The sequence below is a fragment of the Copadichromis virginalis genome, linkage group LG15, assembly GCF_057382275.1.
Source record: "Copadichromis virginalis isolate Kocher_CV1m ecotype Utaka linkage group LG15, C_Virginalis_male_GT1.1, whole genome shotgun sequence".
Classification (NCBI taxonomy): domain Eukaryota; kingdom Metazoa; phylum Chordata; class Actinopteri; order Cichliformes; family Cichlidae; genus Copadichromis; species Copadichromis virginalis.
This window is the reverse complement of record NC_140632.1, coordinates 8924229-8952072: the sequence shown is the minus strand read 5'-3', so window position 1 is coordinate 8952072 and position 27844 is coordinate 8924229. Positions and strand designations below refer to the sequence as shown.

Here is a 27844-nt window from a genome sequence, read left to right as displayed (position 1 = left end):
GGATTTATTTTTATGTATTTTAATAACACCAGCTGGGGGGACATTACATTGATATTAACATAATCTAAATTAGCACTTTATTCAGTTATGGTGGCATTATCAAATTCTCGTAAAGATAACCAACACTGGCAGGACACTGGTGAATCGGGGTTTGAGCTGGTGCATGTAAACAGTATAAGTAAAGACCACCAAGCTACTTAAACAAAATGGCTAGCCCATTAGCTCTGGTGCTGAAACCCGTCAGAGGAAACCATTCAGTCAGGTAACAAATTAAGTTCAAACATGCCCGTGTGTTGCATGAAGCTGGCCATGTCAGTATACAACAAGAAATGACAGTAAGATCTGAGAAAACTGGCGGCGCACAACCTTACGAGTGTCTAATCAAAGCGCGTCCTCGTCAGCGCGTAGTATGATTGACAAGTGCCATCTTTACTTAGTATTAGCCGGGAGCTAAGCATGGTAACGTTCAGCTAAATTAGCTGGGCAGCTAATGTCAACTTCACTAGTTAGCTTTCGAGCTAACTTACCTAAAAAACGTAAATATTCCTGTCGACTGAGATGGTTGTTACCGTCGGTTAAAACGCCATTAGGTGTCAAGTGTTTTTCCCTAAATGTCCAACGTCTGGAAATCCGCCATTTCTTCATGAGCTGCGGTGACAAAGAAAGGCAATTAATGGTATTTTTCATAACTTAATTGATTTTCTGATTCGCCTGTGATCCAGCGGTAGCAACAACAAAGACACTTCCGGCTTACGTCTTTCAGAATAAAAGCGGCATCTCCGCTTAATAGTAAAACTTATTTCGCCACAAACGCTCGTATATACGGGCCTTTTTTTTATTTTGCTTGGAAAATAGGATACATGCAAATACATTATATAAGGTAAAGACGGAGCTTTGGAGTCACATTTAAATATGACCACCTTTAGACTTTAATATAACCTGAACTCTCTTGGGCAAACTTTTCTTTAACGTTTCTTCAACTTGTCTTCAGGAATAGCTCCTCAGGCTTCTTTAAGGACATTCAAAGATCTTCATTGGATGTTGGCTGCCTTTTACTCCATTCTGTATCAAGATGATCCCATACTGTTTCAACATTGTTGAGATCTGTAGTAGTAATACTTGCGCACCCTTAATAGCTGCACATCCTCTACAGTGAAAACAACAATATAACAAGGTTTTACAGTTTACAGTACAATTGTAAACACATATATTTAATTTGAGCTGTTTTTATGTAGTAGAAAAACTGAAAAATTCAGTTAATGTGGTCCTTTAGTACTAAGTCCGGAGAATCTTTGCTGGAGACATCCCAGAATATATCCTCATGTGGCATTTTACTTTGATGGTTAAGGTGGTGAGCACTTTTGCCCTTGCATATAAAAAATGCCCCATTGATGTAAAAAGGGATTGAAGAAAAGGTAATAGCATATAATTAATTTATTTTTCATACCTGTGAAACTATTCAGTGACTTCTTGGGTCTTTTTTCATACATTGTCACCACAGAGATACGCCATCCTGTCATTGTAGGAATAAAAAGCTCAGATTTCTTGCAATTTCTAGCCTTCTGTTAACTTGGTGTATTGATAAGATACGAGCTGGAGTGCAATGGCCGTTGTTTTGTACTTTTCAAATTTGAAAAGCTTAATAGCTTGATAGCTTAAGCTATCTCACTTTAAAGCAGTTTTGTCAAAAAACAAAACAAAACAAAACAATAATTCACAATATTCATTTGTTTCTAGTTCTTTTTGGTCTGTGATACGTCGATTTACCTTTTACTTTTCTGACATTTTATCAATTTATCTTTATTGTTATTATTAATTTACTGGTCTGGTTAAATTTAAATCTGCAGCACGTAAAACGGTGAAGAGCTTTGAGCCCTCTGCCTTTATTTTGAAAACCCAGGCGCATGCCGGATGTTTTATTCCTTGCGGGATGAATCTTGACTCCACACTCCATTGTAAAGGCTGCACATCTCTCGCCCTTAGACGCTTCCGTTCCGAAAATAATTTCCGGCTGCTGTACCTCAATGGATTATAGTAGTTGTAGTTCTTGTGTATATAGTTGCGACGAGGAGCGTCATGCTTGAATTGTTTTACAGTACTTAAAAAGAAAATTATGTCTGGTTACAAAATGATCACAGATCCTACTTAATACCATAAAGTTAAGTCCACTGGCCAAAGGCTAACAGCTACTATGCGACTGGCATCAAATAGAGCTTTTAGGAATAGTTATGTGACAACTAAAAATTATTGGGAGGTCTGAGGAGGCTAGAAACTGTGCAGTTTGGTGCTCTATCTGTGCAAAGACACACGGATACGCTGTCTGTTACCGATAAAAGCAGTAGTAAAACATTAGGATATAAAGTACAATACAAAGTAGGTCAATCAATCTCTCAGTTTCTCCAGGAAGCTGGATCAAAAGCCTGTAGACTTAAATGGGACTTAAATCTAGGTTAACCGAGAAAAAAAAGAATAGAGAGTACATTTGAGTACTTCCCCATCAACAGAAATTGGAACTTGAAGAAGAATTCGTGTCTGCAGAGTGGGCTGCAAGAAATCCCAGAGAACAAAGAGAGTGTGGTTTCTCTGGAATCAAAAATAGAAACAATCACTCAGTGGACACAACAGTAAGCTGTCATGTGTCACTATAAATGACCAAAACCACATAAACAATCTGCCAGGTTAATTGGGACAAGATGTCAAAACGGGAAAAAAGGAAAAACAAAGAAAAGAAGAGGAAGGAGTCCTGCATGTAGACTGCTTTGGCTTTATATCTGAAACGAGGGAGAATGTTTTTTTGTTTTTTTTTATGGGACTGGGCATTTATGAATAGGAGATCCTGGGATTCTGCGTCATGTCATTGGCTCGCATCTCTGCAGTGTGCCTCCCCTCCAGGCCGCCGCACAGAAAAGCCATCAGGCAGCTGCTGTAAGAGGGAAGGCTTTCCTCACTGCGGATCTCCTTTCCCCTGCTCGCCTCTCAACCGGACCGGTCTGGACCACAATACCCACCCCCTCTCTGCAGCTCCGTCGGGCGGACACGGTTTGTGTGAGGCAGTGAAGAGGAGGCGACCTGGGTGGGGAGTGGAGGGAGGTGGGTGTGGGTGTGGGGTGCAGATTTCTGTGCTACTGTTTGGTCCTCAAGGGGGAGGAGCCAGTTGTCGATTCTACGCTTGCGAGGAGAGAAGGCGCCGTGCAGAGAGGTAAGATACCCTTTACGTAATAGAAATTATTGTGCGTTTTATCCGCTGCCCGGACACACTTTCAGATGCGCATTCAGACCCTTTTTATTGGTGTTTTTCACTCGTGGCCGTGTGGGGTACGTGGAGGTGGAGGTGAATACGAATACGTAGGCTGACATGCCACTCCCTGCAATAGCATACTGATGCTCCGGACAAATCCTCATTAAATGATTCAAATATTCTGTCAGCATGCCCAAATAACCCCAATAAGAGTGGTACTTGCGCTCGGCTGCCTTATAATAACCCGCTTTTTTCATTCATATAATTTCCAGATGCACTCCCAAGATGAACCCCGCAGGCCCGTGGTTTATTCTTAAAACGATACTTTATATTATTGAGTAGTTTAAGGTAATTGCGGTATAACTGCATCATTTTTAACAGTGCTTAAACATGTGTGTCAGAGAGTTAACGTGGATTTAGAAGACATGGTCTAACAGTGTTGTAAAATTCTACAACAATAGTATGATGTCTTATCAAACTAAATCCCCTATGCTGCATGCGGTTATTCAATACAGTCGAGTAGACTATAGGTTTTCACAGGTCACTAACACTGTCCGCTACGCGCCGCATGGCACAGAAGCTCAATATTTTGGTCAGGGATGCCGTGGAGCGCTTAAGTGCGCGCGCCAGTGTGTGTCTATGTGTGGGTAGGCTGAGGTCACTCTCATGCCTCTGAAACCCGCATTGCTGATGCGGGCATCTGTCCAGTGGAGGGATATTTAATAGGGTGTATCATCACGCTTCCCTCCACCGAGGCAGAACTCAACATCCGTCTGAAAACTACTATTTATTTCACTCTTTTTATTATTATTATTATTATTATTTAAAATAGCAACAGCTTATTAACAGGTGTCACATCGTCGAAAACGCCTCCAAAGCGAGAAGATACTGTAATAATGGCTGTGACAGCAAGGTTCATGCAGAGGACAGGATTCTGAAAAAAAAGTACTCTGTTTCTTCCCTGTTTGGCTTTTCAGAGGATGGGAAGCTGCTTTGGGGCAGAATCCTGATTGTGTAATAATCCCATCTGTTAGAGGTGGAGTGGCATAAACAAGTATAAAAGCTAACTGTAGGTAATTATTCGTGAAGTCAGAGTTAAGAACAGTGAATTCGTTTTTTTTACAAAGTGTACCTTTGCTCACTTATAAAAAATAGCATGGGGGCATGATTTAAAAACATTGAACTCATGGTTTCACTGTAATTGTATGATGTATGATTGATGACGACATTCTTTTGACCCACAGCAGGTATCTGAAAAGGTCAAATGTCACAGCAATAGATCATTACTCCCTTGAAGTGTTTTATAGTTCTCTATATATCCCTGAGGTGACTCCGTTGTAGTCTGTGTATACATTAATGAAGCACATTTGGGATAAACATAAAACATTTTGAGTATTTTAAACCATATCTAGACATTTTACTCAGGTAATTTCTTATTGTGCTTTAATAAATTTGGGGAACTCACAAGAAAATGGTCAAAACAAGAAGCAGCAGATATCGATTTTCTTTTTTTCAGAAAGGCCGCATCCCAGATGGCCTGCATCACTACTAACAGTATCAGTTTGTGTGACCTTCCCTGCCAGTTTGCAACACAGACTTTCTGATAAAAAGTCTCAAAGTCAAAAACATCTGACATCATCACAACTTTTCTTTTAATCTTTGTAAAGCTCCTCTGAAACCGCAGAGGACAAATGGGATGACCTTTTATGCATGTATCAGTAAAACAGCCTTGCCAACTTTGCTCACGTGTGCTTTCTGTGGGAAACTGTGTGAGTGTGTGTCACTCTTTTTGGTCACAGTAAAGGCGGTGTGAATCAGCATGCTGATTCATGTCAGAGGATAACAATACAAGACTCCTGCACATGCCTTAGTATGTTATGTAATAATGTCCAGTGATACTGTGCCCGAGGGATCTGTTTTCTTTCGCCTCTTTGAAATAAATAAAAAATCAGTGTTTGCTGCTGTGAATTAAGACTAAAATGAGGGTTTTAAGCTTTTGTTTTGCGTTGACAGGACATGAAAGGAGGGCAGTTTCACAGTATTACTTCCTTTGGCTTGCTAAAAAAGGAAGTTGTGAGGAGTTTAAACAGGTTACAAGGTGACATCTTGTTTAAATCATCTTAAGATCCTAGCTCCTTTTCACCCATTCCTCACAGCTCAAATATACACAGGTGATGGTATGATTTTATGGATGAAGAAAAAGAAATGGGCTGAAAAGTTCGATTTGGAAGTAATTACTTTCTTAGAAACTTTCATGGATTACAGAGAATTTTTCGTTTAGAACCGAAATTGGTTATTTTTCTTCTGAAAATATTATATATATAGATTAACTCCAATAGGAGTCAATTCATTGTGATTTGTTTGTACCCTGAGCTCTGAGAAAATTATAGTGGGTTGTGCTTTGAACTTGTGGCGCCTAAGCACTCAGATGGATTAAGTAAACACATAACAGCAGGTTATGGTTCACATTTTCTGGTTTCGCTCATACTTTGTGGTGTGAAGATTCTAAACCTTTAATGGTACTGACAGATTTTGAGATTTCAGCATGTTATTTATTTCAAAAAGATTCATAATAGATTCCATTCTTTTGTTAGTTATTGGCATTATTCACACAGTCCCTTTGAACTTTGAATCCCAAATGTGTGATTCACAACTTGGTTGTCATCGTATAAACTCACTGACTAATTCTCGTGACTATATTTATTCTGTTCATTAACTATATTACGTACAGTATAAAGACCTGATTTGAAAATGGTATAAATGAAAGGTGGTTTATGCTATGAATTTGTTATGAGTTATGAAGTATGAATAAGTAATTAATATTATATGCTAAATAATAATAATAATGACTAAAAATGAATGTCACTTAAGATTAATATTATCACACCGAAGAGCCTGCTAATGCGATTTACTAACAAATGGTAATCCGCTTACACTCTAGGTATAACGGAAACCCATGCCATGAAGCCCCCAATGCACAGTTTCTGTGCTGATGTTAATACGTTGGAGGATATCCTCTTAGAGCAGCATGTGAAAGCTAGAGGAGCCGCACCCTGCCGGCCGTGAAAACAGTGCAGGTTATAGATACTTCAGCTTCACAAACTTTCTAATGCCAATTCTCTAAAGCCTAAGCTAAAACACAGTTAATTGAAAATTAATTGATTCAGCTAATGGGGCCTTGTCTTTCTTTTGTTCCCATAATACATGTAATAGAGACAACATGTTAATAATACCTGGACCAAAGAGAGAGTGTGTGCTCACTCTTTATGGACAGCATCTCTGTGTTAACTGTTGTTGTCCTGAGTTTTCTGAGAGATGACAGCAGGGCTCTTCTCTCTCTTCTTGTCTCACAATATATATAGAGATGGATTGTTGATTCATTTATTAGGAGAGATGCGCAGCTTGGCAAAAAAGTGCTTGAGTGTATTGTCAGTAGCCAGAGACTGCAACTGCAGTGGTTTTGGAGTTTTGTGAATATCTCACCATGGTAACAGCACCACATCACTCATTTCTGTTATCTAATTATTCCACTTGAAATATTTAAAATGAATAATTTGTTAACTAACTATATCTCTTTAGAGTATATGTAGATATAGTATGTATGTTATAAACTATATGTGGCATGCGTTACATAAGGTCAAAGTTGTGTTTGTGTGTGTGACAGTGTCACGGTCACATTCATATGCTTGTTCTGATACACTGGAACCATGTGATTCCTGATTTGAAGATGTTCTTGAATGAAATTTCTCCCATTATCTTGTTGTGTATCATGTAATGCGCATTTCCCTAACGTGAACCTCATGAAGTTATTATTATCATGCTTATCTGTCCGATTTTGATGGTATTGTTGACATTGAGCTGATCCGAAAAGCAGTTTGTACTAATTCTGACCCTGTTCTAGCAACTGATCATGGAAAACAGATAGCATCTTCTTGGCCATTTCATCTGTGTATCCACATAATTAGGTTACGTATATATATGATGATGTGGGTAAATGTAAGTGTGTGCATGTGCATGTCAGTATTTTCAGTTGATGGGAGATCTGTTTCTAAATCATGATGCATTACAGTTGAAGGATGCTCTGTAGTTTGGAAAGCTGGACTGCAGCAGATATTTAATTAAAAGAACATAAGCAAGCAAGAGAAACAAGAGAAAAAAAAAGAACCAAGATACCCAGAAGGATTGCAGCTCAGTGGTGACTTAAGTTTAAGGCACTTAGTTGAGAGACTCATGCAATATTCAAACTGCCTTTCTTGAATGTTCAGCCATAACTAGACTGAAAATCTTCTTGGTAGTTCTGCTAACTTGGGATGACCCTCATCCTAATAACCTGGAGCTCAAAAATCCTTGCCAGGTCCGACAGCAGCATGAATCAGCACTAAGTTACATTTAGTCATTTGGAGCCAAAACCCAGCAAACTTTACAGACACTTAGCAGAGAATTACAATCACTATATATATAATATATATAGTATATAGTATATAAAGTCTTATCTTATCTTATCTTATCTTATCTTATCTTATCTTATCTTATCTTATCTTATCTTATCTTAATGCAAAAAAGAGTTAAACATATAAGTAGGTAAATTATTCTAGTAAAACATCAGAAATTGTACTTCAATGAATCCATAAAGAAATCCAGTATGTGGTTTTAGGCTGTAATCTAGTCAATTAGATTTTGAGATGTTCTGTTTCTTGTTGCTATAATGTTCTGTACAATCTGATCTCAAATGAGCAGTCTCTACAAAGGCACTGCCTGCTTATCTCTTCATTTTTACTTCATTTCCTCACAGTGACAACTTATCTAAGTCGTTAGGCAGCGAATTGTGTTGTCTAATTGCTTGGCAATCTGTCTCATAGTGTAGAGCAACAAACCCACCGAGCTATGCTTTAAAAACACTCAATACTACATGCATCAGTTTGCCGGCGTGCGCTTGAGTGTCTTCATTTGCATAATTATATGTACGTGAGCATATAAGCATGTGCGCTTTTGATGTTTTCATCTGTGGGAATTATTTCTATAAATAAACAGCAGCTCAGTGGTGTGTTCATCACAGAGGTTGGTGCTTTGGTGAAGGTCAGTCCCCACAGAATACGGATGATGGGGAAATTCAAGTGGATGCACATTTGGGATGCTATATTAGGATAGAACTGTGTTACTAGACTCTGGACATAGCTGGATATAGAAATGATGAGCTGGTTGCTGCTTTGTTTTCCACTGGATTGCTTTACTTAAATATTTATTTTAGAGCAAACAAAGGCATCCATGTGAAATCCAAGCCATTAGAGGACCAGTAGTAAAGATGTTTTTAAATAAATGTGTCGAAAGTAAAGATTTTGTACCTCTGAACTCCAAATTCTTTAAACTGGTGGGTTTTGAGGAAAGGATAGTTAATTTGAAATACAAAACACCCTGGTGGTTCTTGATCTGAAGCTTTTCCTAATGATTTTGAAAAAGATTTTTGAAAAAGTACCATCATATTTAGTATCTTTTTTGGGTTCTTCAAGGGAATTCCCAAGGCAGTAAGCAATCTGGAAGACTTGGGTGGACACTAGTTTGAGTTTTGTGACACGATGTGTTATCCTGCTGGAAGATCAGAAGAGGGGTACACTAAGGTCATATATATCTAAAATATTAACGTGACTCTTCAGTATATGGAGATAACTTTCAAAGGGCAAGAATGTTGGTTCTTTACCCTTAAATTACCATATACAGTAATGATCTAAAAAGGGTATTCTGTTCATGTTGATTTAACACGAATGAAATAAAGGTATAGCCCTAACTCTGGTCTCAGACAGGGAGAGAGCAGTTTAGGTACTTCAGTGTATCAGAAATGCAGATCCTTTGTATATCTCTGTTTAAAGAATGATGAAGCTTATAATATCTGCAGAATTACCTCAACTCCTGTAGTCATTGAATTTGATTTAATAATAACGATAAGGCAAGCAAAGAGATAGATAGATTTCATACATTTTACTGTTTTCCACAACTAAAAAAATACTAAAAGCAGCACTGGGGAGCTTGAAATAGATGATCTATAATCATATCACATTTCAGTCCATATTCCTTGGTCTGATTTGATGTAGTTGCATGGAGACAGCTATTTTAATTGGTCTGGGGTTTCATGAATCACCTCATGCTCCCTTTGCTCTCTGGGGCTGATTATAAAAGCTTGCTGCTGCCTAATGGATGCAGAATGAGTTGTCTGTGGTGTCTGTCACCGCCTCTCTACTGCTTCACCCTCCTGTCTCCCCCAGTCCTTTTTGTCTGATCAGTCACAAGTTTCACATCTTTCTGCTCTTTGTGTCTCATAGCAATGGCCTCACTGCTTGTCTGGGCTATATGACAAACGGGCCATGGTGCAGACAACACCCTTCCATGTGTTTGCATTTTTAAATGTATCTCATACAGAGATTCGAGAGTAAAAATGACACACCCTATGTTTGAAATAGCTGTTTGTCCAACACTATTGATGATCAGTTTTTTAAATCAGATCTCTGTAATGCGTTTGATTGATTGAAATTACATTCAGTCTCATGCCTGATTAGCACTCCACCATTTATAATACTGGTGTTATGTTATTATTAGTATTTTAAACAGGATGTCTCATGGACTCAAGATCGCTTTTCAAGAGAGACCTGTGTACAAATGACATCTACAGATTAAGAGTACACAGACTAGTAGACAGGCAGAAAATTCAAGGACACATTATAGGCGTTCAGAAATTAAGAAAAGCATGTGCAAGGACAGTTGCATACAGTTTAACATATTTTAAAAAGCTGCTATGAAATCACAGAATGTAGCTTTGCAGTCTTTTGTAGTCTTTCCATTTGTTCTTTTCCAAGTTTAATGTCAGTAAGAGGCACAGCTAATCTTAAAATGTCCAAGGACCTGTCATTGTATCCATATAAACTATCACTACAATAATAATCAAGCTCAGACAAAATTGTACCTAATACAACAGTTAATGAGAACCAATATTTGCTTTTTGTATTTGTATTTGTATTTTATATGACACTGGAGAGTTTTAATATGGACTGTATGGTGGATACTGACCTTGGTGACCTTGTGAATAGTTTTCAGTTGGTTTTATCAGAATGAAAAACAAGCTTATGTTTCATAAGATCATTTTGAAATGCAAACTTTGGATTTTTCAATAGCCCGATCAACAAGGACCCAGTGGTATATAAGATGGTGTCATCTGCATAAAAATAGGTTTCAAGATTTAGGAGGTGTAGATTATACTGTAGAAGGTGAATAAAAGACATCTAGCAATGAAAACCTGTGGAATGCCTGTAGTAATGACAGGGAGACTTGACCTGAAATCTTTGGAGACTGCTGATAGAAAGATTGTCATAAAACCATTTAATAGACTGTCATCTAAACTAATTGTAACCGATTGTATCAAAGGGGGAAATTAACCATAGAAACTAAAACCATGTTTCTGTTTCAGGTCAGACATGCTGGCTTCTGCTATAAAGTTGGGATTTTAACATTGAAGTTTAAGAGGATTGACTTTAGGAGACTTGCATCAGATTGAAACTCTTTCATTGTGTAAAACAATTTTTTAGAAGCTATGACTAGATATTCTTAATTTATTTCTTATTGTAATGTTATTTTTAGAAAATTGATATCCAGTGAACCAAAATGCACATCCAAAGGTCTGTAGTTCTTGCTGTGTATTATAGTCATTACTTACTTGTGTTTCCAGGTTGAAGGACTGCTAACAGTGGAGAAAAAGCCTAAAATGATGAACAACAGTCGACCAGTTCAGGACTAATTCAGACTTCTGTGTGGGTGGAGGAGGAAGACTGAAGAGAGACAAAGTAAACCACATGATCAGGCCTCGGAAAGGCTCCAAAACGGTGATGTTCCCCTCAGGCAGGGATTACCTCCTCCCCGTCGTCTCTCTCTCCATCTCACCCACTCACCCTCCCTCATACAACAGAGCAGCCGTCCAGCTCCAAGACTCTGAGCCGTGAGAGCGCACTGTGCTCGCCCACCCGCGCACAAACACACACGTACTCTAACATCGCTTTTGCATCCTGCTCATGGTCGTTGGCCTGTTCTCCTCAGCTGCTGCTCCCGCTCTAGTTCTAGACCATGAAGAGGCCCAAGCAGCAGACTGGGCCCTTGAGCTTCTTAAATTTCTTCAGCCGAAAGCCCAAATCAGAGCCAAGGGCGGAGAGGCCTGTGGAAGCCTGTCCCAAAGAGGAGGTGGCCATTACCCTGACCCCAAGCGAGCATCCAGAACAGGTAAGATTGATGCTTCGTCTGCTTGGAGTGAGCGTAAGCAATGAAGGAGTTCTTTATTTGGGTTTATACAAGTTTTGGTAGAGTATGGTAGAGTATTATGGCATATATGTATACCATTTTGAAATTTGTGTTTATTTTTGAAATTTGTAGCTCATACAGGATCATTATCCTTGCATCAGTCAGAAGATGAAAATGTCTCACAGAAAATGTCGAAAGAAAAGCAACAAAGCTATTGATCATTAACTTTAGAGCCATGCCCGTTTGCTTGCTTTGTTCTGCGCTGCTACTGAACAAATCCATTAGTGTGTTTGTACAATTAATTGATCATTTGTACAAATGACGTTGCCAAGAAACCAAATGAATTACAGCATTCCAGCTATGTACACACTTACCAATACTCCCTTCATTTCTAAGAGCCCTTCATTCTCATAAGCGTGCTGTGTTTGGATTTGGTAAATCACCATATCCTATAACTGTTCTTAGGACCTCACAGCAGAAGAGGCTGGAGAATCAAGAGTTTCTGGAGCAGAAAAAGGAGAAGGAGGAGGTCCGCCAGCATCACTGGCTGAGGTGGGCGAGAACAGCGCTGCCACAGTCGAGTGCGTGGGTGGGGTCAGCCGGGTGTCCACCGATGTCCTGTCCCTCTCCTCCTCCAGCCAGGACCAGCTATTGGACGAACACCTAGAAGAATGCCCACTGTGCCTGCTCAGTCAACCGCGCTGCCACTTCCCGCGACTCACCTCCTGTTCTCACAGGGCATGCTCTGACTGCCTACGCCAGTACTTGCGTATTGAGATATCGGAGAGTCGGGTGGGCATCGCGTGCCCGCAGTGCCCGGAAACACTGGCACCTCTGGATGTTCGTGCCATTCTGGATGATCGGGCATTGCTGGAAAGGTTTGAGGAGTACCAGTTGAGGCGTTTTCTGGCTTCTGATCCAGATACACGCTGGTGCCCTGCGCCTGACTGCAGGTGAGACGTGAACTGATACCATCTACCAACAGGCTGTTTTAGGCATCAAGAACAGTTTCAAGCGTACTGTAATAAAACTAGAACATCTTGTTTTTTTATTGCTTATATCTAATAAAGATATAAGCAAAAAACTGTTAATTAGAAGGGAGAATAATATTTTGGAAATTAACAATAATGACTTTGTTTTGTGAAAAAATAGGTCTTTTATTGACATGATTGACACAGCAACAATCCACTACAATTTAATTACTTATTAAAAAAAACATTAGAGCTAATCCAGCACTACAATGTGGCAGCCCTTGTCAAATTCTTGTCATCCCACCGCCGGCTTTATTTTGTAAAACACAAGACTGACGCATTTGTCACTGTCAGAATAATTGACTTAGATTTAAGAGGATAATTGGCAGCATTTTTAAAGCTTTTTCCATAGTTCACCAAGTTTGCTGCAGTTTATATATTTTGCAGATCCCGAAAGAGAATGGACTGTGAATAAACCAGTCCTCTACGTATTGGTAAGAGTTACTCTTTGAGGCCTCAAACAGAAATACCTAAAAGATTTTCCTTAGTGAGATGTAAGAAACATTCACCTTTAATCGGTTTAAAATGTTATTAGTGCCGTACTTAACATTTATGGCGCCATTGTATTGTTACTCTTTTTCCCTCAGAATAACTGCCTGAAATATAGCTTTCATTGAGCTGCAAAGCTCAGCTGCAATATGATTTCATTACAAAATCGATCCTTGATGTCGTCGTAAATCTTACGAGGGAAAGATGTATTTGTTTTCTTTCCGCTGACATTGGCGTCAATCAGCTCTCTTTTTTTTTTCTGTTGTTCAGAACTGGCGCTGACACTGATCCTTTGCTATATCAGCTTAATGTTCATGCATGGGTAACTGGATAAGGGGGGCTGATGGGAAGTCACGACGTGCGTCCATTTTTTTGTGTGCAACGTTTTCAGTGGATTTTTTGTGGTCAAAAGCACGTACGCGCCAGGGCTCAGGACCCCGTTCAGTGAAAGTCTGTCAGTACTTGCTGCTCAGCGATGATGAATGAGAGGAGCAAAAATCAATACACAGTGGTGAATTAAATATAACGCAGAGAAACAGGAGATCCTGTTTTTAAAATATCTACAACAAATTCAGTGTGTTTTGCGTTTGATTTATTAGAAGGGTGTACAAGTGTGCAAAATGGCATTTTGAATAACAGTGAATAACACTTCTCACATAAAAGAGACTTTGAAGCTGTGATTAATTATGTAAACTGGTCTTTAACAGTTATGATTGGTGCATTCCTGTGTTTCCAACATGTAGAGATTCCCTGAGGTCTTAGTGACAGAAGCTTAGCTGAAGATAATGTCGGGAGAGAGACTCTCAGAGAGAGTGTGAAAACTGTGTGTTTTTGCCCTAGGTCTGACTGTCTAACACACACTTGGGTCTATGAGGGCATCTAATCATGTTTTATCTACATGTGTAATACAAGTAGGAATTATTTAGATATCTCAGTAAAAAAACAAAAACAAAAAACCTCTACCAGATTAAAAGTACCCTCTGGGCTTCAATTTATTTTATAACCATAATCCAACATGTTACAGAAACATACCCCACACATTTATGATGTCAGAGTAGGGGGTCTATACATTTCTGAAATTCACAGGATTATATTTAAGTGTGGCCACTGTGAACAGCAATTAATACTTTTGATTTCCAGCACTCCTTTGTTCTAAGAGGATTTTCCTTGGGGCTAACACACACAAACATGTTAAATGAGCTGACTTACCCATATCAGACACAAATTATTCATCAAAGCAGACTATTTTTAGATGTGTTAGGCTTTGTCAACACACACAAAATCATTAATTACAGTTTTGTCCTTGCATTCCTAAACATACACATTTGTTTTAATGGTTGAATTATATATATATATATATATATATATATGTGTGTGTGTGTGTGTGTGTGTCTGTGTGGTGCATATATAAAAAAAGTAGAATTAAAATCGCTTAAAGTGGTCATTGGCTTTGCAGCTGTTTCTTTCTAATTTCTCTGTATGACAAGGCGTAGAAGTTTGTACACAATATAAATAATCCAATTATTGCTTGTTTCATGGATACAGGATACTCACTGGTATCTAGAAATATTTTATGCATGAACAGCAGCTTTGTTCTTCAGCCAGACATGTTGGACTAGAGAATCAAAGTCACTTCAAATCTGGTCTGACACCGTAGTGGAATCAAGGTAACGCTGTAATTATCTTCTTGCCTGTGTTGCCTTCAGCTTGTTTGATTCATTCGCCTGTCTGACAAACAGAAAACCACTCAGAGCTGGAAATGCCAGCCTGTCAGAGCCCTCGTTTTTCACAGCAGAGTTTGATTCCCAGAGGCATTCAGATTATTTAAGATTTCTTTTACTTTTTTTTATTTTTTGGTTATAGCTAAATCACATAATCTTGTGAACATGCCTGTATCAGAAAATGGAGATGGTACTGTCTCCATTCCTCATAAACCTTATTTGATTTTATTTAACAAATGTGAGGTTAAAAAAAAATCAAGAGCCCATAACTTTAACATAATCTGCAGTTTCCTAGCAACGAGGGAGGTGTAGGTTTTGCCCCAATCCTAACCCAACAAAGAAGAAAAACCACCACAACTTTAAAGTCAACACTGCACTAAATGAATGTTTGTTAAAAAACACAACAAGCACACACACATGACCAGACTGCCTTATTTTTTTATTTAGTTATTGATACAAAGTTTTAAAAGTCATATTTGGGTATGGAGCCAATAAGATTATCATATATCTGTTTATTATCAGATGATAGGTTTTCAGTTCTGGAAAGCCGTCCCCCAGAATCCCCATCAGCCAACCGAACGTGTGATATTTTTCTGTCATTTTTATCTGTAGTTTCTCTCTTTCCTCAGCTATGCTGTGATAGCTTACGGCTGTGCAGAGTGTCCCAAGCTGAGCTGTGGCCGTGAGGGATGTGACACAGAGTTCTGCTACCACTGTCGGCAGCTGTGGCACCCCAACCAGACGTGCGACCAGGCCCGGCGTCAGCGAGCCCGCCACACCTCAGGCGGCAACGATGCCTCTACACTGTACGTCTTCAATGAAGAACCTGGAGGAGGTGAGACAGGAGCCATGTGATTAAATGAAGCTACGAGTCGTTTGTGGGCCTCTTTGCTCTAAACAACCACTTGAAAAAGTCTACCTGGTTTTGCCACGAGTACTTCCAGGCCTGTATGGTTTTCAGGTCTGTTAGACAGATAGTATGGGCTCAAAATGTGGTCATAAATATTTTGTACTTGTCTATCTGTCTAACAGATAAGTTTCTTATCTACAGACTGAAATCCTGTCATGGTTATACTGTAATTTCTTCCATAATTTCCATCAAATTTGGCAGCGCCAGTAACTTACGGTAACATTGCAACATTTCATTTTGGGAAAAGTTACGTCACTTTTGGTTCACATCCTGGTATATTATAGAAACAAGTGTTTTTTGGAGGGTGGTGAGCTTTTACAGGACCCCATGCAGTCAGGTGAAAAAATAAGTACATACCATGATGTAGCTTGTAGAAATAACTTTAGCTAACTTGAAAACTAAACAGTTTTCCATTTAGTTTTATGATTCTTGTAGAAGTCGTGGAGGAATTTTGACCCACTTTTCTTTAAATGTTACTTCAGTTCATTGAGCATTTTTTATTTTTTATGCACAACTCTCTTAAAGTCCTGCCACAGTCACTCAGGTTGAGGTCTTTACTGGGCCATCGTAACACCTTGATTCTTTACTTTTTCGGCCATCCTGTTGTAGATTTGCTGCTGTTGTTGGGATCATTGTTCAGTTGCATGATCCAATTTTAGCCAAGCTTTAGCTGTCAGACAGAGGGCCTCACATTTGATTCTGTTATATTTTAGAATACAGAGGAGTTTATAATTGACTCAATAACTGCTGCCAAGGTCCTTTGGCTATAAGACAAGCCCAAATCATCACGCCTCCACCACCGTGCTTGACAGCTGGTATGAGGTGTTTGTGTAGATGGACTATTTTGGACTGTGCATTATTAGTAAACGTATTCTCCACTTTAGTCTCATCTTTCCAACTATATTTTTCTGAACAAAATAGAGCATATCTACAAAAAATTAAACTGTTCCTTTACGATGACATATAGATATTGCTTGTTAAGTGTGTAGTAGCTGAAGTATTTCCTCCGTTGCAGATGCAGAGGAAATCAAAGCATGCCCTCGCTGTGGTGCCTACATCATGAAGACCAATGATGGCAGCTGTAACCGTATGAACTGCACTGTGTGTGCCTGTCAGTTCTGCTGGCTGTGTATGCAGGAGATTACTGACGTGCACTACCTCAGGTATGCTGTTCATGCTGAACTCACAAGAACAAGAAAACTAACAGCCAGAAGTCCTATTAAATGCTTACTCTAATGTCAAGGTTGGCTGTGTAGCAGGCAGGAGTAGGACCCAAACTCAGGACTCGGAAACATGACGGGTAAACCAAAAGCAGTTTTGTTCAACTTAAACTTAGTGCAAAAATAATGCAAGTCAGAAAACAAGGAAAACAGGAAAACTACATTTATGAATGCTCAGGAAACTCACTGCAAGAGACAACACAACCATGAAGGAGGACACAACAAAAGGCAAAGGGAAAAATGAGACAATATGTACACAGAGGGTAACGAGGGAACAGGTGGCAGGTGGGAGGGCTGCTGAAACCACTCAGATAATTAGACAGGGGAAGTAGAACTGAATAGAAAGCCCAAGAGACAAGATGTCATCAAAATAAAACAGGAAATGACTAACACTGACCTGGACTAAGACGTGTGAACTTGACACAGACAGAAGGCAAAGCAGGGAGACAACTTGGACTAAACACAGGGGATACCCATGACAAAACACAAAGACGAGGCTCGGAAGTAACATAATGAAACAAGAAACCAACAAATAGAAACTGTAGAAAGCAAAACTCAGGAGCAAAAGGACATACTGAACTCAGAACAAAATAATCCAGAGTATGAACTTAAACCAAAGACAGAACCATGAAAAACAAACTCAAAACGCTGGGACGAAAAACCAGGACCTTGACTCTATAGCTGTAAGCCTAAGAAGCCTGATGATGATATTTTCTATTAGAAAAAAATGCTGAACATCGCCCGGTTTGAATTTCTTAGGCTTAGTTATAAGCAGCTGGTCAGACAAAAGCAACCGTCATCGGTTTTGGTAGCTGTAAAATGTTTGAGGGGGATATTCAGTGGCACAAGTTCATCCTAAAAACAATCGATTTCAGTGCATCACAACTGCTAATGCATCAACAATGCAGTAGCTAGTCAGAGATAAAAACCGTGCCAGTCAGGGAAGCATGCCCGTATTTCATAATTTAGAAGCTGCACTAGTTTAAATGGTTCATCTCAGCTTTCATTTGTTTTCACATTCTTGGAAGGGAGTCACTGCTGACTTGACATCAGTTATTCACCTCCAGTGTTTCTCCTTCCATACTCCTAAATCAGCACAATGTGTAAGTCGAGCTAAGACTGTGTTTCTCAAGCTCTTATTTGTTTGTGTTTCTATATAAATAATCTTCATTAATCTTAATTTCAATGCATATTTTAACCCCTGCTGGTTCATGCTCATCCTGCAGTAGCAGCTATACGTTGAACAATGTTATTGGGAATATATGGAATATTACCTGTGTCTTATTCATAATTTAACACAGTTAAAAACCACAAAAGCGTGGTAATCAGATTGTCAGGCATACGATTAAAAACTAACCTGACTTTAAAAAAATATATATTATTATCAACTCTGTCTTAATATAGCCCTATACAGGGTAACCAATTATTTTCTTCAGGAAGACAAAGTGCTACATTTAAACTTTGATTAAACAAAAAAAATTAATACACTGTAGTTGGATACTTAATATGCACTGTATTTAATGAAAGTATTTTTTTTTTGTCATGTGAAACCAACTATTTCCGATTACCTTGTTTAATTTAATTTTGTCTTCCTTTCCCCGCTTCCTTTGTTCTCTCCTCTCCCTTCAGTCTTTTCTGGCTTTCATATAAAAAATTACAGTAGATGTTGTACAGAATGGCAAAGCTTTTAAAGTCTCACAGCGAGTTCAGAATAACGCAGCCATAATCTCTTACCATAATTTCCCCCACTCATGCTTTAAAAATCCCCAAAGTGGCCTAAATGCATACTTTGAGAAAAACATAGCCCTTGGCTGCTATTTGTGTTCTTTATAAAAGTTATTTTTCCGCTTGATTAAAATCAGACAGCACTCATCACATTGTATTGCTCTTCTAGACAGTTAAATGTTACACCACAGCGTCAAAGGCTGGTAGCAGATTAAGGTAACACTGAAGGCAAAATAGACTTTTTTAGCCAGTCATATTTTAAGTAAGAGACTAGCTATTGCTGATAAACCAATCCAGGCAGCTTTGTTTTACTGATTTCTCAAACATAAATGGTTAAATATGATAAATGAGTATTTGAATAAATTATAAGTAGTAAATGATTGCACTTCAGGAAATGAAAGCAGGACTATAATAAGGAATGCATATCAAAAATGGTTTATACGACATCAGGCGTACATGATGATGCTTTGTTGGTTATAGCAAATGATTATGAGGGCATTTATTTGAAGTCTTAAAATAAAGTACCGCTCATTTTGACAGGAATTTAATTTGTTTTTGCACATCAAAAGGGAGTTACTGTAAGGGATCACCAAGTCTGCAGGGAATGTCTGTACCAAATCTTTTGTTGTTTTACAGTAACTGATCTCTCCTGATGTGTCTGCTTTGTCTCTCTCAGTCCCTCAGGATGTACATTCTGGGGGAAGAAACCATGGTCTCAAACCCGCAAGGTACTGTGGCAGGTGGGCATGTTGCTCGGAGCACCTGTGGTCATCTCCCTTATAGCAGGCATTGCCATCCCAGTCATCATTGTGGGGATACCAATCTACATGGGCCGCAAGGTCAGTAAAGCCCATGTCACACTGTGTAACTTGTTAACTTTGTGCTGTATATTAATGTATTGTTTTATGCTGTTTATAGCAATAAGATGTCTGCTTACCCTACACTTCACATGTGACTAGTAGATCAAAGCTTACCTTACCTTAGAAACTAAAAACATGTCCTAGGGAAATTAAGCTGCAAATGAAATCCCCTTAGATATGATTAGTTTTCTTTTTGTCAGAGCCATGGTGTGTCTTATAAAGTCTTCACAGGCATGCTGCAGTGTGTGTGTGTGTGTGTGTGTGTGTGTGTGTGTGTGTGTGTGTGTGTGTGTGTGTGTGTGTGTGTGTGTGTGTTATTGGGCATGAGTAAGTGGCTGCAGAAATAGAAAATGAAAACTCGGAGCACTTTGAATTTCAGTAATGTGATTTGTGCTCTGTTTATTACCTTTCAGGTCCATGGTCGTTGTAAGAAAAACAATATCTCAGGAAGTAAGCACTACTTGACTGTGGCAAGTGGGGTGATGATGTCAGTGTTTGTGTCGCCGGTCATAGCAGCTGTCACTGTGGGTAAGGAACATATAATAGTAATGTTACATTTTTTATCCTGCAAACCAGAGAGAAAATTCAAAGGGCAAAATATTGTTGTTGTTGATCTTGTGTTATAAAGAATGAATTTCAGTAAAAAAAAAAAGGATAAAACTGCAGAAAATGTATCCCCTTTGGAGCTCTAAGATGCTAAAAATGATAATTCGACAGATCTTTCTCTTTCGGTATAATAAGATGTAGTTTTGTCAGAGTTTTTCTAGGGCAATGCTCAGAAAGTCACTTTTGAAAAGTTTGACTAGCACACAGCTCTTTCTGGGCCATCTTGGATAGTTTCCTCAGTGATCAGAGTGAGAACTGTAGGAGCAAACCCTCATCTTTTACCATGCAATGAACTCAATTTAAAACGTAAAATGAAAGGAATAAGTAAACCTTTTGTAAAATACATTCAGTCCATTCAAAAACTGAGCGTGCCATATGATTTAGTAACTTGTGGAAACATCTTTGCCAGTCGCAAATTCAAGTAAACGCTTTCTGTATGACTGTATCAGTCTTTCACATCATTGTGGAGGAATTTTGGCCCACTATTCTTTACGGTGTTGCTTCAGTTCATTGAAGTTTGCTGGCACTTGTTTATGCACAGCTTACTTAAGGTACTGTCACAGTATTTCACTCAGGCTGAGGTCTGGACTTTGTGCCACTTCAACATCTGATTCTTTTCTTTTTTGGGCATCCTGTATTAGAGTTGCTGCTCTGCTTGGGATCATTGTCCAGTAGCATGATTCAATTTTAGCCAAGCTTTAGCTGCCACATTTGACTCTAGAGTGCTTTGGCTCTAGTGGAGTTCATGGTTGACTCAGCGACTGAAAGATGCCCGGGTCCTCTGGCTATAAAACAAGCCCGAGTCATCACGCTTCCACCACCGTGCTTAACAGTTGCTATGAGGTGTTTATGTTGATTTGCTTAATGCTGTGTTTAGTTTTCCCAAGCATGCTGCTGTGGATTATGACCAAGCATCTCCACTTTGGTCTTATGTGCTCTTATGTTCTTTTTAGAAAGATGTTTAGAAAGACTTTCTCCCAGTAACCCTACCTAATAAGCCACATTTTTCAGTCTTTTTCTTATATTTACATGTTTTCTAGTCTTTTCTTACTAGTCTTTTCTTTTTTTTACTTGTACGGTCATGTGCATTAACATTTACAAACCTGAGGTGTAGCTCTTGTTTTTTTTGGGTTTTTTTTTCACTTTTCCTAAGCATTGCACAGCCTGATCTTTGGTTGAATTTGGTGGGGTGTTCACTCCTGGGAAGGTTGTATCATTGTGGTAACATACAACTGAATGCTTCAGACCAGCAAACTGCCCAAACTTCTGCTTTTACAGAGGTGGTAAGTGTGTTCGACTAGCAGCACCCGGCTGCTACGTTCCCTGTTATTTTTTATAAAAAGCATCAAGGATGTACTTGATGCGAGTTAGAGCATAGAGTGCTGTGAAAACTTTCTTTTTTACATGACTGTATTTTTGCTTTCACCCTGAAAGTTTGATGATGGACTGATACTGATGCCTTCTGTGTTAGCTCACACTGATATGTCTGACCTAACAGCAGCTCTAAAACATCCTGCTAAACAAAAAAAAATCCCCAAAAATCATAAATCTATTTGTTTTCTAAACTCATCCTTGACTTTTAATTAATAAGGCTGCATGTGTTACCTCTATGCAGTATTGTACAGTTTATTTTATATAACTCAGCAAGACAGTGAAGAATTTTTCCTAACCTGCTGTATTTTTTCCATAAATTCTACAGATCTGAATATGCAGCCAAGCAATCTGCATAGGGTTTAGTGCCAGCCATACAAATATCCACAAGCCAGGCTTCTGTATACAAACATACCACTTTATTTCATTGCTCCACACACACACACAGTGCAAAGTAGCATTTCAGTGACTCATGCTACTTTAGGTAACAGTCCCAGCCGTGACAGAAATTCGTAAGACTTCAGTAGCGTCTTATCTTTCCCCTGCAGTGTCACAGCCATAACTGTACCCCACTCTGACTGGTCCTTGCTTGCCGCACACAAACTCAAAGACACATTTAGCCGCATTGTACTCGTCACCGTACCTCTTACCCCTGCATGTACTACTGTGCTTGCATACTGTGCAGTTTCTTTAGCCATTTTTACTTCATGTTTTACTTCATTCCACCATGTGTTTTGTCGAACATCTTCTATTTTGTGCTCTCACTGCCCTCCAACTGTTGTTTTGTTTCTCATATTTGAGTCAAAGCACTCTGTTTTTTTTGTGTGTGTCTCTCTTGGACACAGATGCACACTGTCTTTCGCTTTCACTCCTCTCCCTGTGTGATCTGTTTGGCTGGCAGGTTCATCCTCTTGCCCTGGTTTCACCCTCTTGCTGAGTCAATAGCGCCCCAGTGTTCCTGCTGTGTTAATGATGTCCCTTTGTTTGGCTGGCACTCTTCTTTGTGTTCTCAAACTCCTGTCTCAATCACAGGTTGCATAATTGCACAGCGTAGGGAGGCTGCTGGTCACCAAGCTTGGGCTTTATTCAAAGCACTTTTGTGAAGGTTACGAAGGACAATCGAAAGAAGTACAGCTCGTTAAATAAAATTTGACTTTCCCAGCGCAGCTGTGCCCTGCAACATTCTAACTTTGCTCTGCTAATATGATGAGTCGATCCATAAGAGTGACTAATGATCTATTTTTGTGAAAACTGTCTTATTGTATCCTGACAGGGTATGTACTGCACATTTTTAGAGCTTCTAAGGAAACATTTGTGTTCATCTCTACATTCACAAATGTAACAAAGAAGACACTTTTTGTTTAGGTGTCTACTGCGCAATTGTCCGCACCATAATCAGTTCATATTAATAACAGTAATTAACCAGGAAACACATTTCACCTCTCTTTCTAATTATTTGCCTCCTATAATAAATACTACATACAGCATAAAATCCTATATATAAATGATGATCATGATCAAAAGGACGAAATAGGAAAGTTAAAAAAAAGTTTGTTATTGCTAAAATAGACCAAAACACAGCTTCTTACAAACAGCACATAAAATAGATGACTAAAGGAAGATCCAGTTGCCTGGATGTCTGCAACTAAAATTATTTTTAGAAAAGCTTGGAAGGAAACCAATGTTACTCACTTAAAGAACATAATAATTATGAGGATATAATTTCAGAGAAAATGAGTTTTTCTTCCTTTTTTAGGTCCACTCTATATGCCTAATTTTTTCCAGTTACTTGGGGCTAAAACGCCTTAAAAAAAACAAGCCTGTGTCTATAAATGCCTGGCAGCTTGAATGTGTCCAGTCCAGGGAAAAGCGGGAAAGGCTCCCCCTTGTGTTTGTTTTGTGTTGTTGTTGTGATAATAATAATAATGATAATGATAAAAAGACAATAACTGAAGTCCTTAAAGGGGCACTTTGTGTAAAAATGATTGAGAATGCATCATGTCTTGATGCATTCTCAATCATCCAAGTGACTTCTTCAGTCTCAGCTGACTGCAGGTTTCCCCAATCTTAGAAACAGTACATTTACATAATGACTGAAACCAGCCCCTTGAAGGAACATTGGGCTGGGAGGTCAAATGTACTGTTTATAAGATTTGGGGAAACCTGCAGTCAGCTAAGGCTGAAGAAGTCACTTGGATGAGTGACGAAACGTTTCTCCCACTGAAAACACTACGTCCAGATGAACTGAATCAACCTTTGGAGGTCGATCATATCATCATATTTTGATTTCAAATGCACTACCGTAGCGCACAGAGGCAAGACAATGCTCAAAAACCCTTACGGGCCTATCTGTAATCCAGTGCTTCACCATTACAAAGACATTTCGGTTATATGATTATTAACATTAAGCACAAAGTCCAGAAAAGTCATTATGAAAAATATGTTAAGAACGAGGTCTTTACTCTTTGCTGTTTTCTTTCAGGTGTGGGTGTACCGCTAATGCTGACTTATGTCTATGGGGTCGTTCCCATGTCACTCTGTAGGAACGGTTGGTGTCGACCGCAGAGTGAGCCCCCTGAAACACACAAAATCCAGCTGGAAGACTTAGCCAACTGTGAGTATCAATAATTTAATCAGTCTATAGTTCAAGTTAGGGATACTGTCTGACCGTATGAGTAGTCGGTTATGATTTGTGCCCCGAATTTTGACCCGATCTGATGCAGTTTCAACTTCTCTTATAGATCTTCTATTCTCTCATGTAGTCAGTGATCACTGGACGGGTCAGAACAACCCAGCACTCAACAACACCAGCGTCCAAGAAGTTCGAGTCAGTGTACAGGAAGTAGGCGACCTCCCAAGTACGAGCACCACACCGCCAGAGCCAGATAGATATGCCGGATTGGATGAAGCCACAAAACGCCATGGATACACCCAGCAGGACAGCCAGTCTGACTGCAAGGTGGTTATTGTGCCTGATAACAAGACTGATGAGATGCAAATGATTCCTTTAAGGTAATTATTGCCTTTACAATTTCCTCAGATGTTTACATGTTTTTACACAGGACTTTAATATTTGAAAGCAACCATTTATAGTTTCTCCTGCTTTAATGCCTATACTTAAGCTCAATGACTTGTTTGTCCAATGACTGATGCATTAATGTTTATATAAAATAACTTGCCACTTGCACAGTATTGTGTGTAAAGGTTTTAGGTATGTTCTCGCAATTAAATTAAAGATATCTTGTGGAAATTTTCTTTTAAGCAAACAAAAGTTATTCAGAGTTAATCAAGAAAATCTTTGGCTTGAAGTCACTGCCATCTGAGATGCGAGTGGAAGAGTGGAACATATCAAGAAAGCAGAGTCCTCCTCGCTACGGAGCTGTCATTTTAAAGTAATGTCACTGGCGCAGCTGCGTCATCTGTTTTGTTCCAGCAGCCGGCCGCTGCATTTTATTATCTTTGTTAGATGAGCATAAAAGTTTTCATGGCATCATTGATTTAAACTTGAAAAATGATGGAGTGCTAGCCTTTATTTACACTGACAGATGGGAGACACGGCGGGAACAAATCAGAGATGACGAGATGCGGGAAGTTGAGCTCGACACAAGACACAGAGAACAAAACAGGAATTAAACAGGAGGAGAGACAGAACAGGACCGGATAATGAGATTAACTTGCAGACAGACAAGGCTAACACAAAGATGAGACAGAGGGAACAGGACAGGAATGCTAAAGGGAACTAATAAACCTAAAATCATTGATACTAAGAAGTAGAGGCAAAAAATAACAAAACAATAGGGAACCAAAACCAGGGATCAAAATAACTTGTAAGACCAAGAAATTACAAAAACACTATCAACATAAACCACTTTAAAAATCCAAAAAGAATAAAGAACTGACAAAACTCTAAACTCTGGGTCAACACTCCATGGATCTTGACACCAGAATAGCTGTGTATATACATTTTTTGTTAGTCTTACAAACATATATTTGCTAAGTCTAACTTTCCCCGTGGTCCTTATAGTCTGACTTCCATAGAGGATACACCCTGTCTCCTCACTCCTCCCTCTTTGAGAGACCCTTTTAGGTATTCAGACTTCCTTTAACATGCTTAGATTCATTTTCACGTCAGCGGCAGGTGGATGGAGTAGAGAGGAGGTGAGGAGGCACAAAACAGAAAAATGAAAAGCACCCATCTCTGTTTATTTGCAAGCAGTCCTCTTCTGCAGCGGAGGCTGGGCCATTGCTGCATTTGTTGGTGCATTACCACCACTTGTTAGTCAGTGGGATAAAGCAGCTGTTACATATTGCTATTAGAGTTCAGGAGATACACCTTAAAGTTAATGGAGCAGTAACCAAATAGACAAATGCACACACAACTGAAGCAAACCACCACAGTATTCTGTATATCAGTCTTTGCTTTTAAAACAGTACTTGTGCAAGTACTTGCTTGTATTTCTTGTAAATGCATTTCTAGACTGATTCGATAATGTTTGGTCAGGACTCTGTGTGCCACTATGTCTCATCACCAATGACAGCTCTTTATGACTTGCTCTGTGAGCTTGATGTCTTCTGCTGAATAATGATTTTTGGATCGACTGGAGTGCACTATGGAATGGCAATATTTTTGGACGGTACTGTATAATGACTCCACTGTGTTTCTTCATTGTGACCGCAGGGAAAGAACGAATATTGAGGTTCGCGTTGAAATTGAGACCCACCCCAGGGGCGCCCGCCAGTCCAGCCTAAGTAGCATCCTGTCTAGCCGCAGCTTGTCAACGGAGTCACTGGGACAGCCGCAGCCCCAGTCCCAAGACTACCCGTGTGCCTCAGAACGAGAAGAGAGACGAGAGGGGGGAGAAGGAAGAGGAGGAGGAGAGGAGCAGGAAGGACGAGAGAAACCAGGAGGGGAAACGGGAGAAGACGAAGGGACGGTTTTCCCAGTCTTTGAAACGGACGGTGTATGAGGTTCTTCAATGCAGGTGTTGTGCTTGGTTGAAGATTTCGTCAGGTTTTATGGATGTACACTAATCCATCACCTGACATTGGATTGACCTGAGAATAGTTGGCAAAGGTCACCTTCTGCTTCCAAGATGGGCCCTCCAACCAGATGCCTTGTAGCTGCACCCTCTGAGGAAGATGCGGGTTTAGAAATAAAGATGAGAGTGTGTGTTTGAGTGTGTGTATGAGACAAAAAGCATGAGGCTATGATATTTTAAAAAACCCAGGAGGGCTATATACTGTAAAGCAGACAGGAGAGCATGTTAGCCGACTAGTCCAGTCTGTTTTTTTTTCCTATGTTGTCCTTTCTAAAAGAAACTACCTTTCTCTCCCTCTCATTTAAGTCTATTTCATGAAGTCCTCCCCTTCATCTGGCTCTGCTCTTTCAGCGATCTTGCCTTCCTCACCCTTTACAAATTCAGAGACCACCAGAAGCATGAATTGTTTTATGGGGGACTAAGACTCTAACAAATGTCCTGTCAGTGACTTGATGTAAACATTTTCCCAAAACATGCTGCAAAACAGGATGATTTTTTCTTTTGTTTTAATCTAAATGGGTATTTCAAGCATCTTATGATGCAGTGTTCACACATGAATTGGGCAACCTTAAACAGATGATGCATGCTGCACTGTTCGATTACGCTTCTGTCAAAGAAGTCTAGTGGAAGATTAAATTTGAAACTAAAGCCTCGAACTGCTATTTTTTATTGGATTCAGGGGTGCTCTGTGACAATGTGCCAGTGACTAGAGGGCTTCTAAATACCAAGAATTACGATTTATCACAGATCCAGTCTTCCATGAAAACAGGTGGAGGCGGGGTCGGAGGGTTTTCTTTTGCATTGTTTCAGTGCAGCTTTCAGCTTTCAAGAAGCTGTTTCTTTTTTTAAACTGAAGAGGGAGATGATTCTTTAGTTTGTAAAAATGCTCACTCTGATGCAGGACGACGTGGGAGCGACACAACCTTCTTGAATTTTAAAACGCTGCATGGTTCTCCAACTTGCTGTATCCAGAATAGCAACACATTAACACGTGCAGATTGGCACATACTCACATGATCACATGCAAAGCAGTCAGTGTAGTTGCAGTAGTGTGTGCTGCTCAGGGCATTAAATATAAACTAAAGACTCTCTCAAATGACCACAGAGCACCGAAATTACTACAACAGCAAGCATGCCACCGCAGGCTAAACCGTAATAACTCGTTCTAGATGATTTGTGAGAAATCCGTGACTATACAGTACACGCACTGCTTAGCTTCCTGAGTGTGACATACTTGTGAGATGAGCTTAGACTTAAAATGAGAAGTTGTAATCTGTGCTGGGTTGTGGAGAGAATTTAAATAAATATTTCACCATGAAGGAAAAAAACAACAAATTTCATGTTCTCTATGTCTCAAAAA

The 27844-nt window shown here is 39.4% G+C and overlaps 1 protein-coding gene across 4 annotated transcripts; it reads left to right on the top strand.

Annotated features, from left to right (window-relative positions):
* Window positions 1-174: 174 nt before the first annotated feature.
* On the top strand, window positions 175-27844 carry LOC146691758 (E3 ubiquitin-protein ligase RNF19A). 4 transcript variants are annotated; one of them, XM_085431720.1, is made up of 10 exons: window positions 175-262; window positions 10950-11494; window positions 11978-12465; window positions 15383-15588; window positions 16679-16826; window positions 19285-19447; window positions 19882-19996; window positions 23928-24059; window positions 24187-24457; window positions 26124-27840. In XM_085431720.1, the coding sequence occupies exons 2-10, from the start codon at window positions 11342-11344 to the stop codon at window positions 26410-26412; spliced, it is 1965 nt and encodes a 654-aa protein (XP_085287846.1). In that variant the 5' UTR covers window positions 175-262; window positions 10950-11341; the 3' UTR covers window positions 26413-27840. The 4 variants fall into 4 exon arrangements, with proteins under 4 accessions (XP_085287846.1, XP_085287845.1, XP_085287847.1 ...); XM_085431719.1 differs by lacking the exon at window positions 175-262 and adding an exon at window positions 602-676; XM_085431721.1 differs by lacking the exon at window positions 175-262 and adding an exon at window positions 3119-3199 and having other exon boundaries at window positions 24208-24457; window positions 26124-27844.

Coding starts and splice junctions, on each gene's coding strand:
- LOC146691758 (XM_085431720.1), top strand. CDS start 11,342: ATGAAGAGGCCCAAGCAGCAGACTGGGCCCTTGAGCTTCTTAAATTTC. Junction 15,589..16,678: donor CAATGAAGAACCTGGAGGAG/GTGAGACAGGAG, acceptor CCTCCGTTGCAG/ATGCAGAGGAAATCAAAGCA. Junction 16,827..19,284: donor ACTGACGTGCACTACCTCAG/GTATGCTGTTCA, acceptor TGTCTCTCTCAG/TCCCTCAGGATGTACATTCT.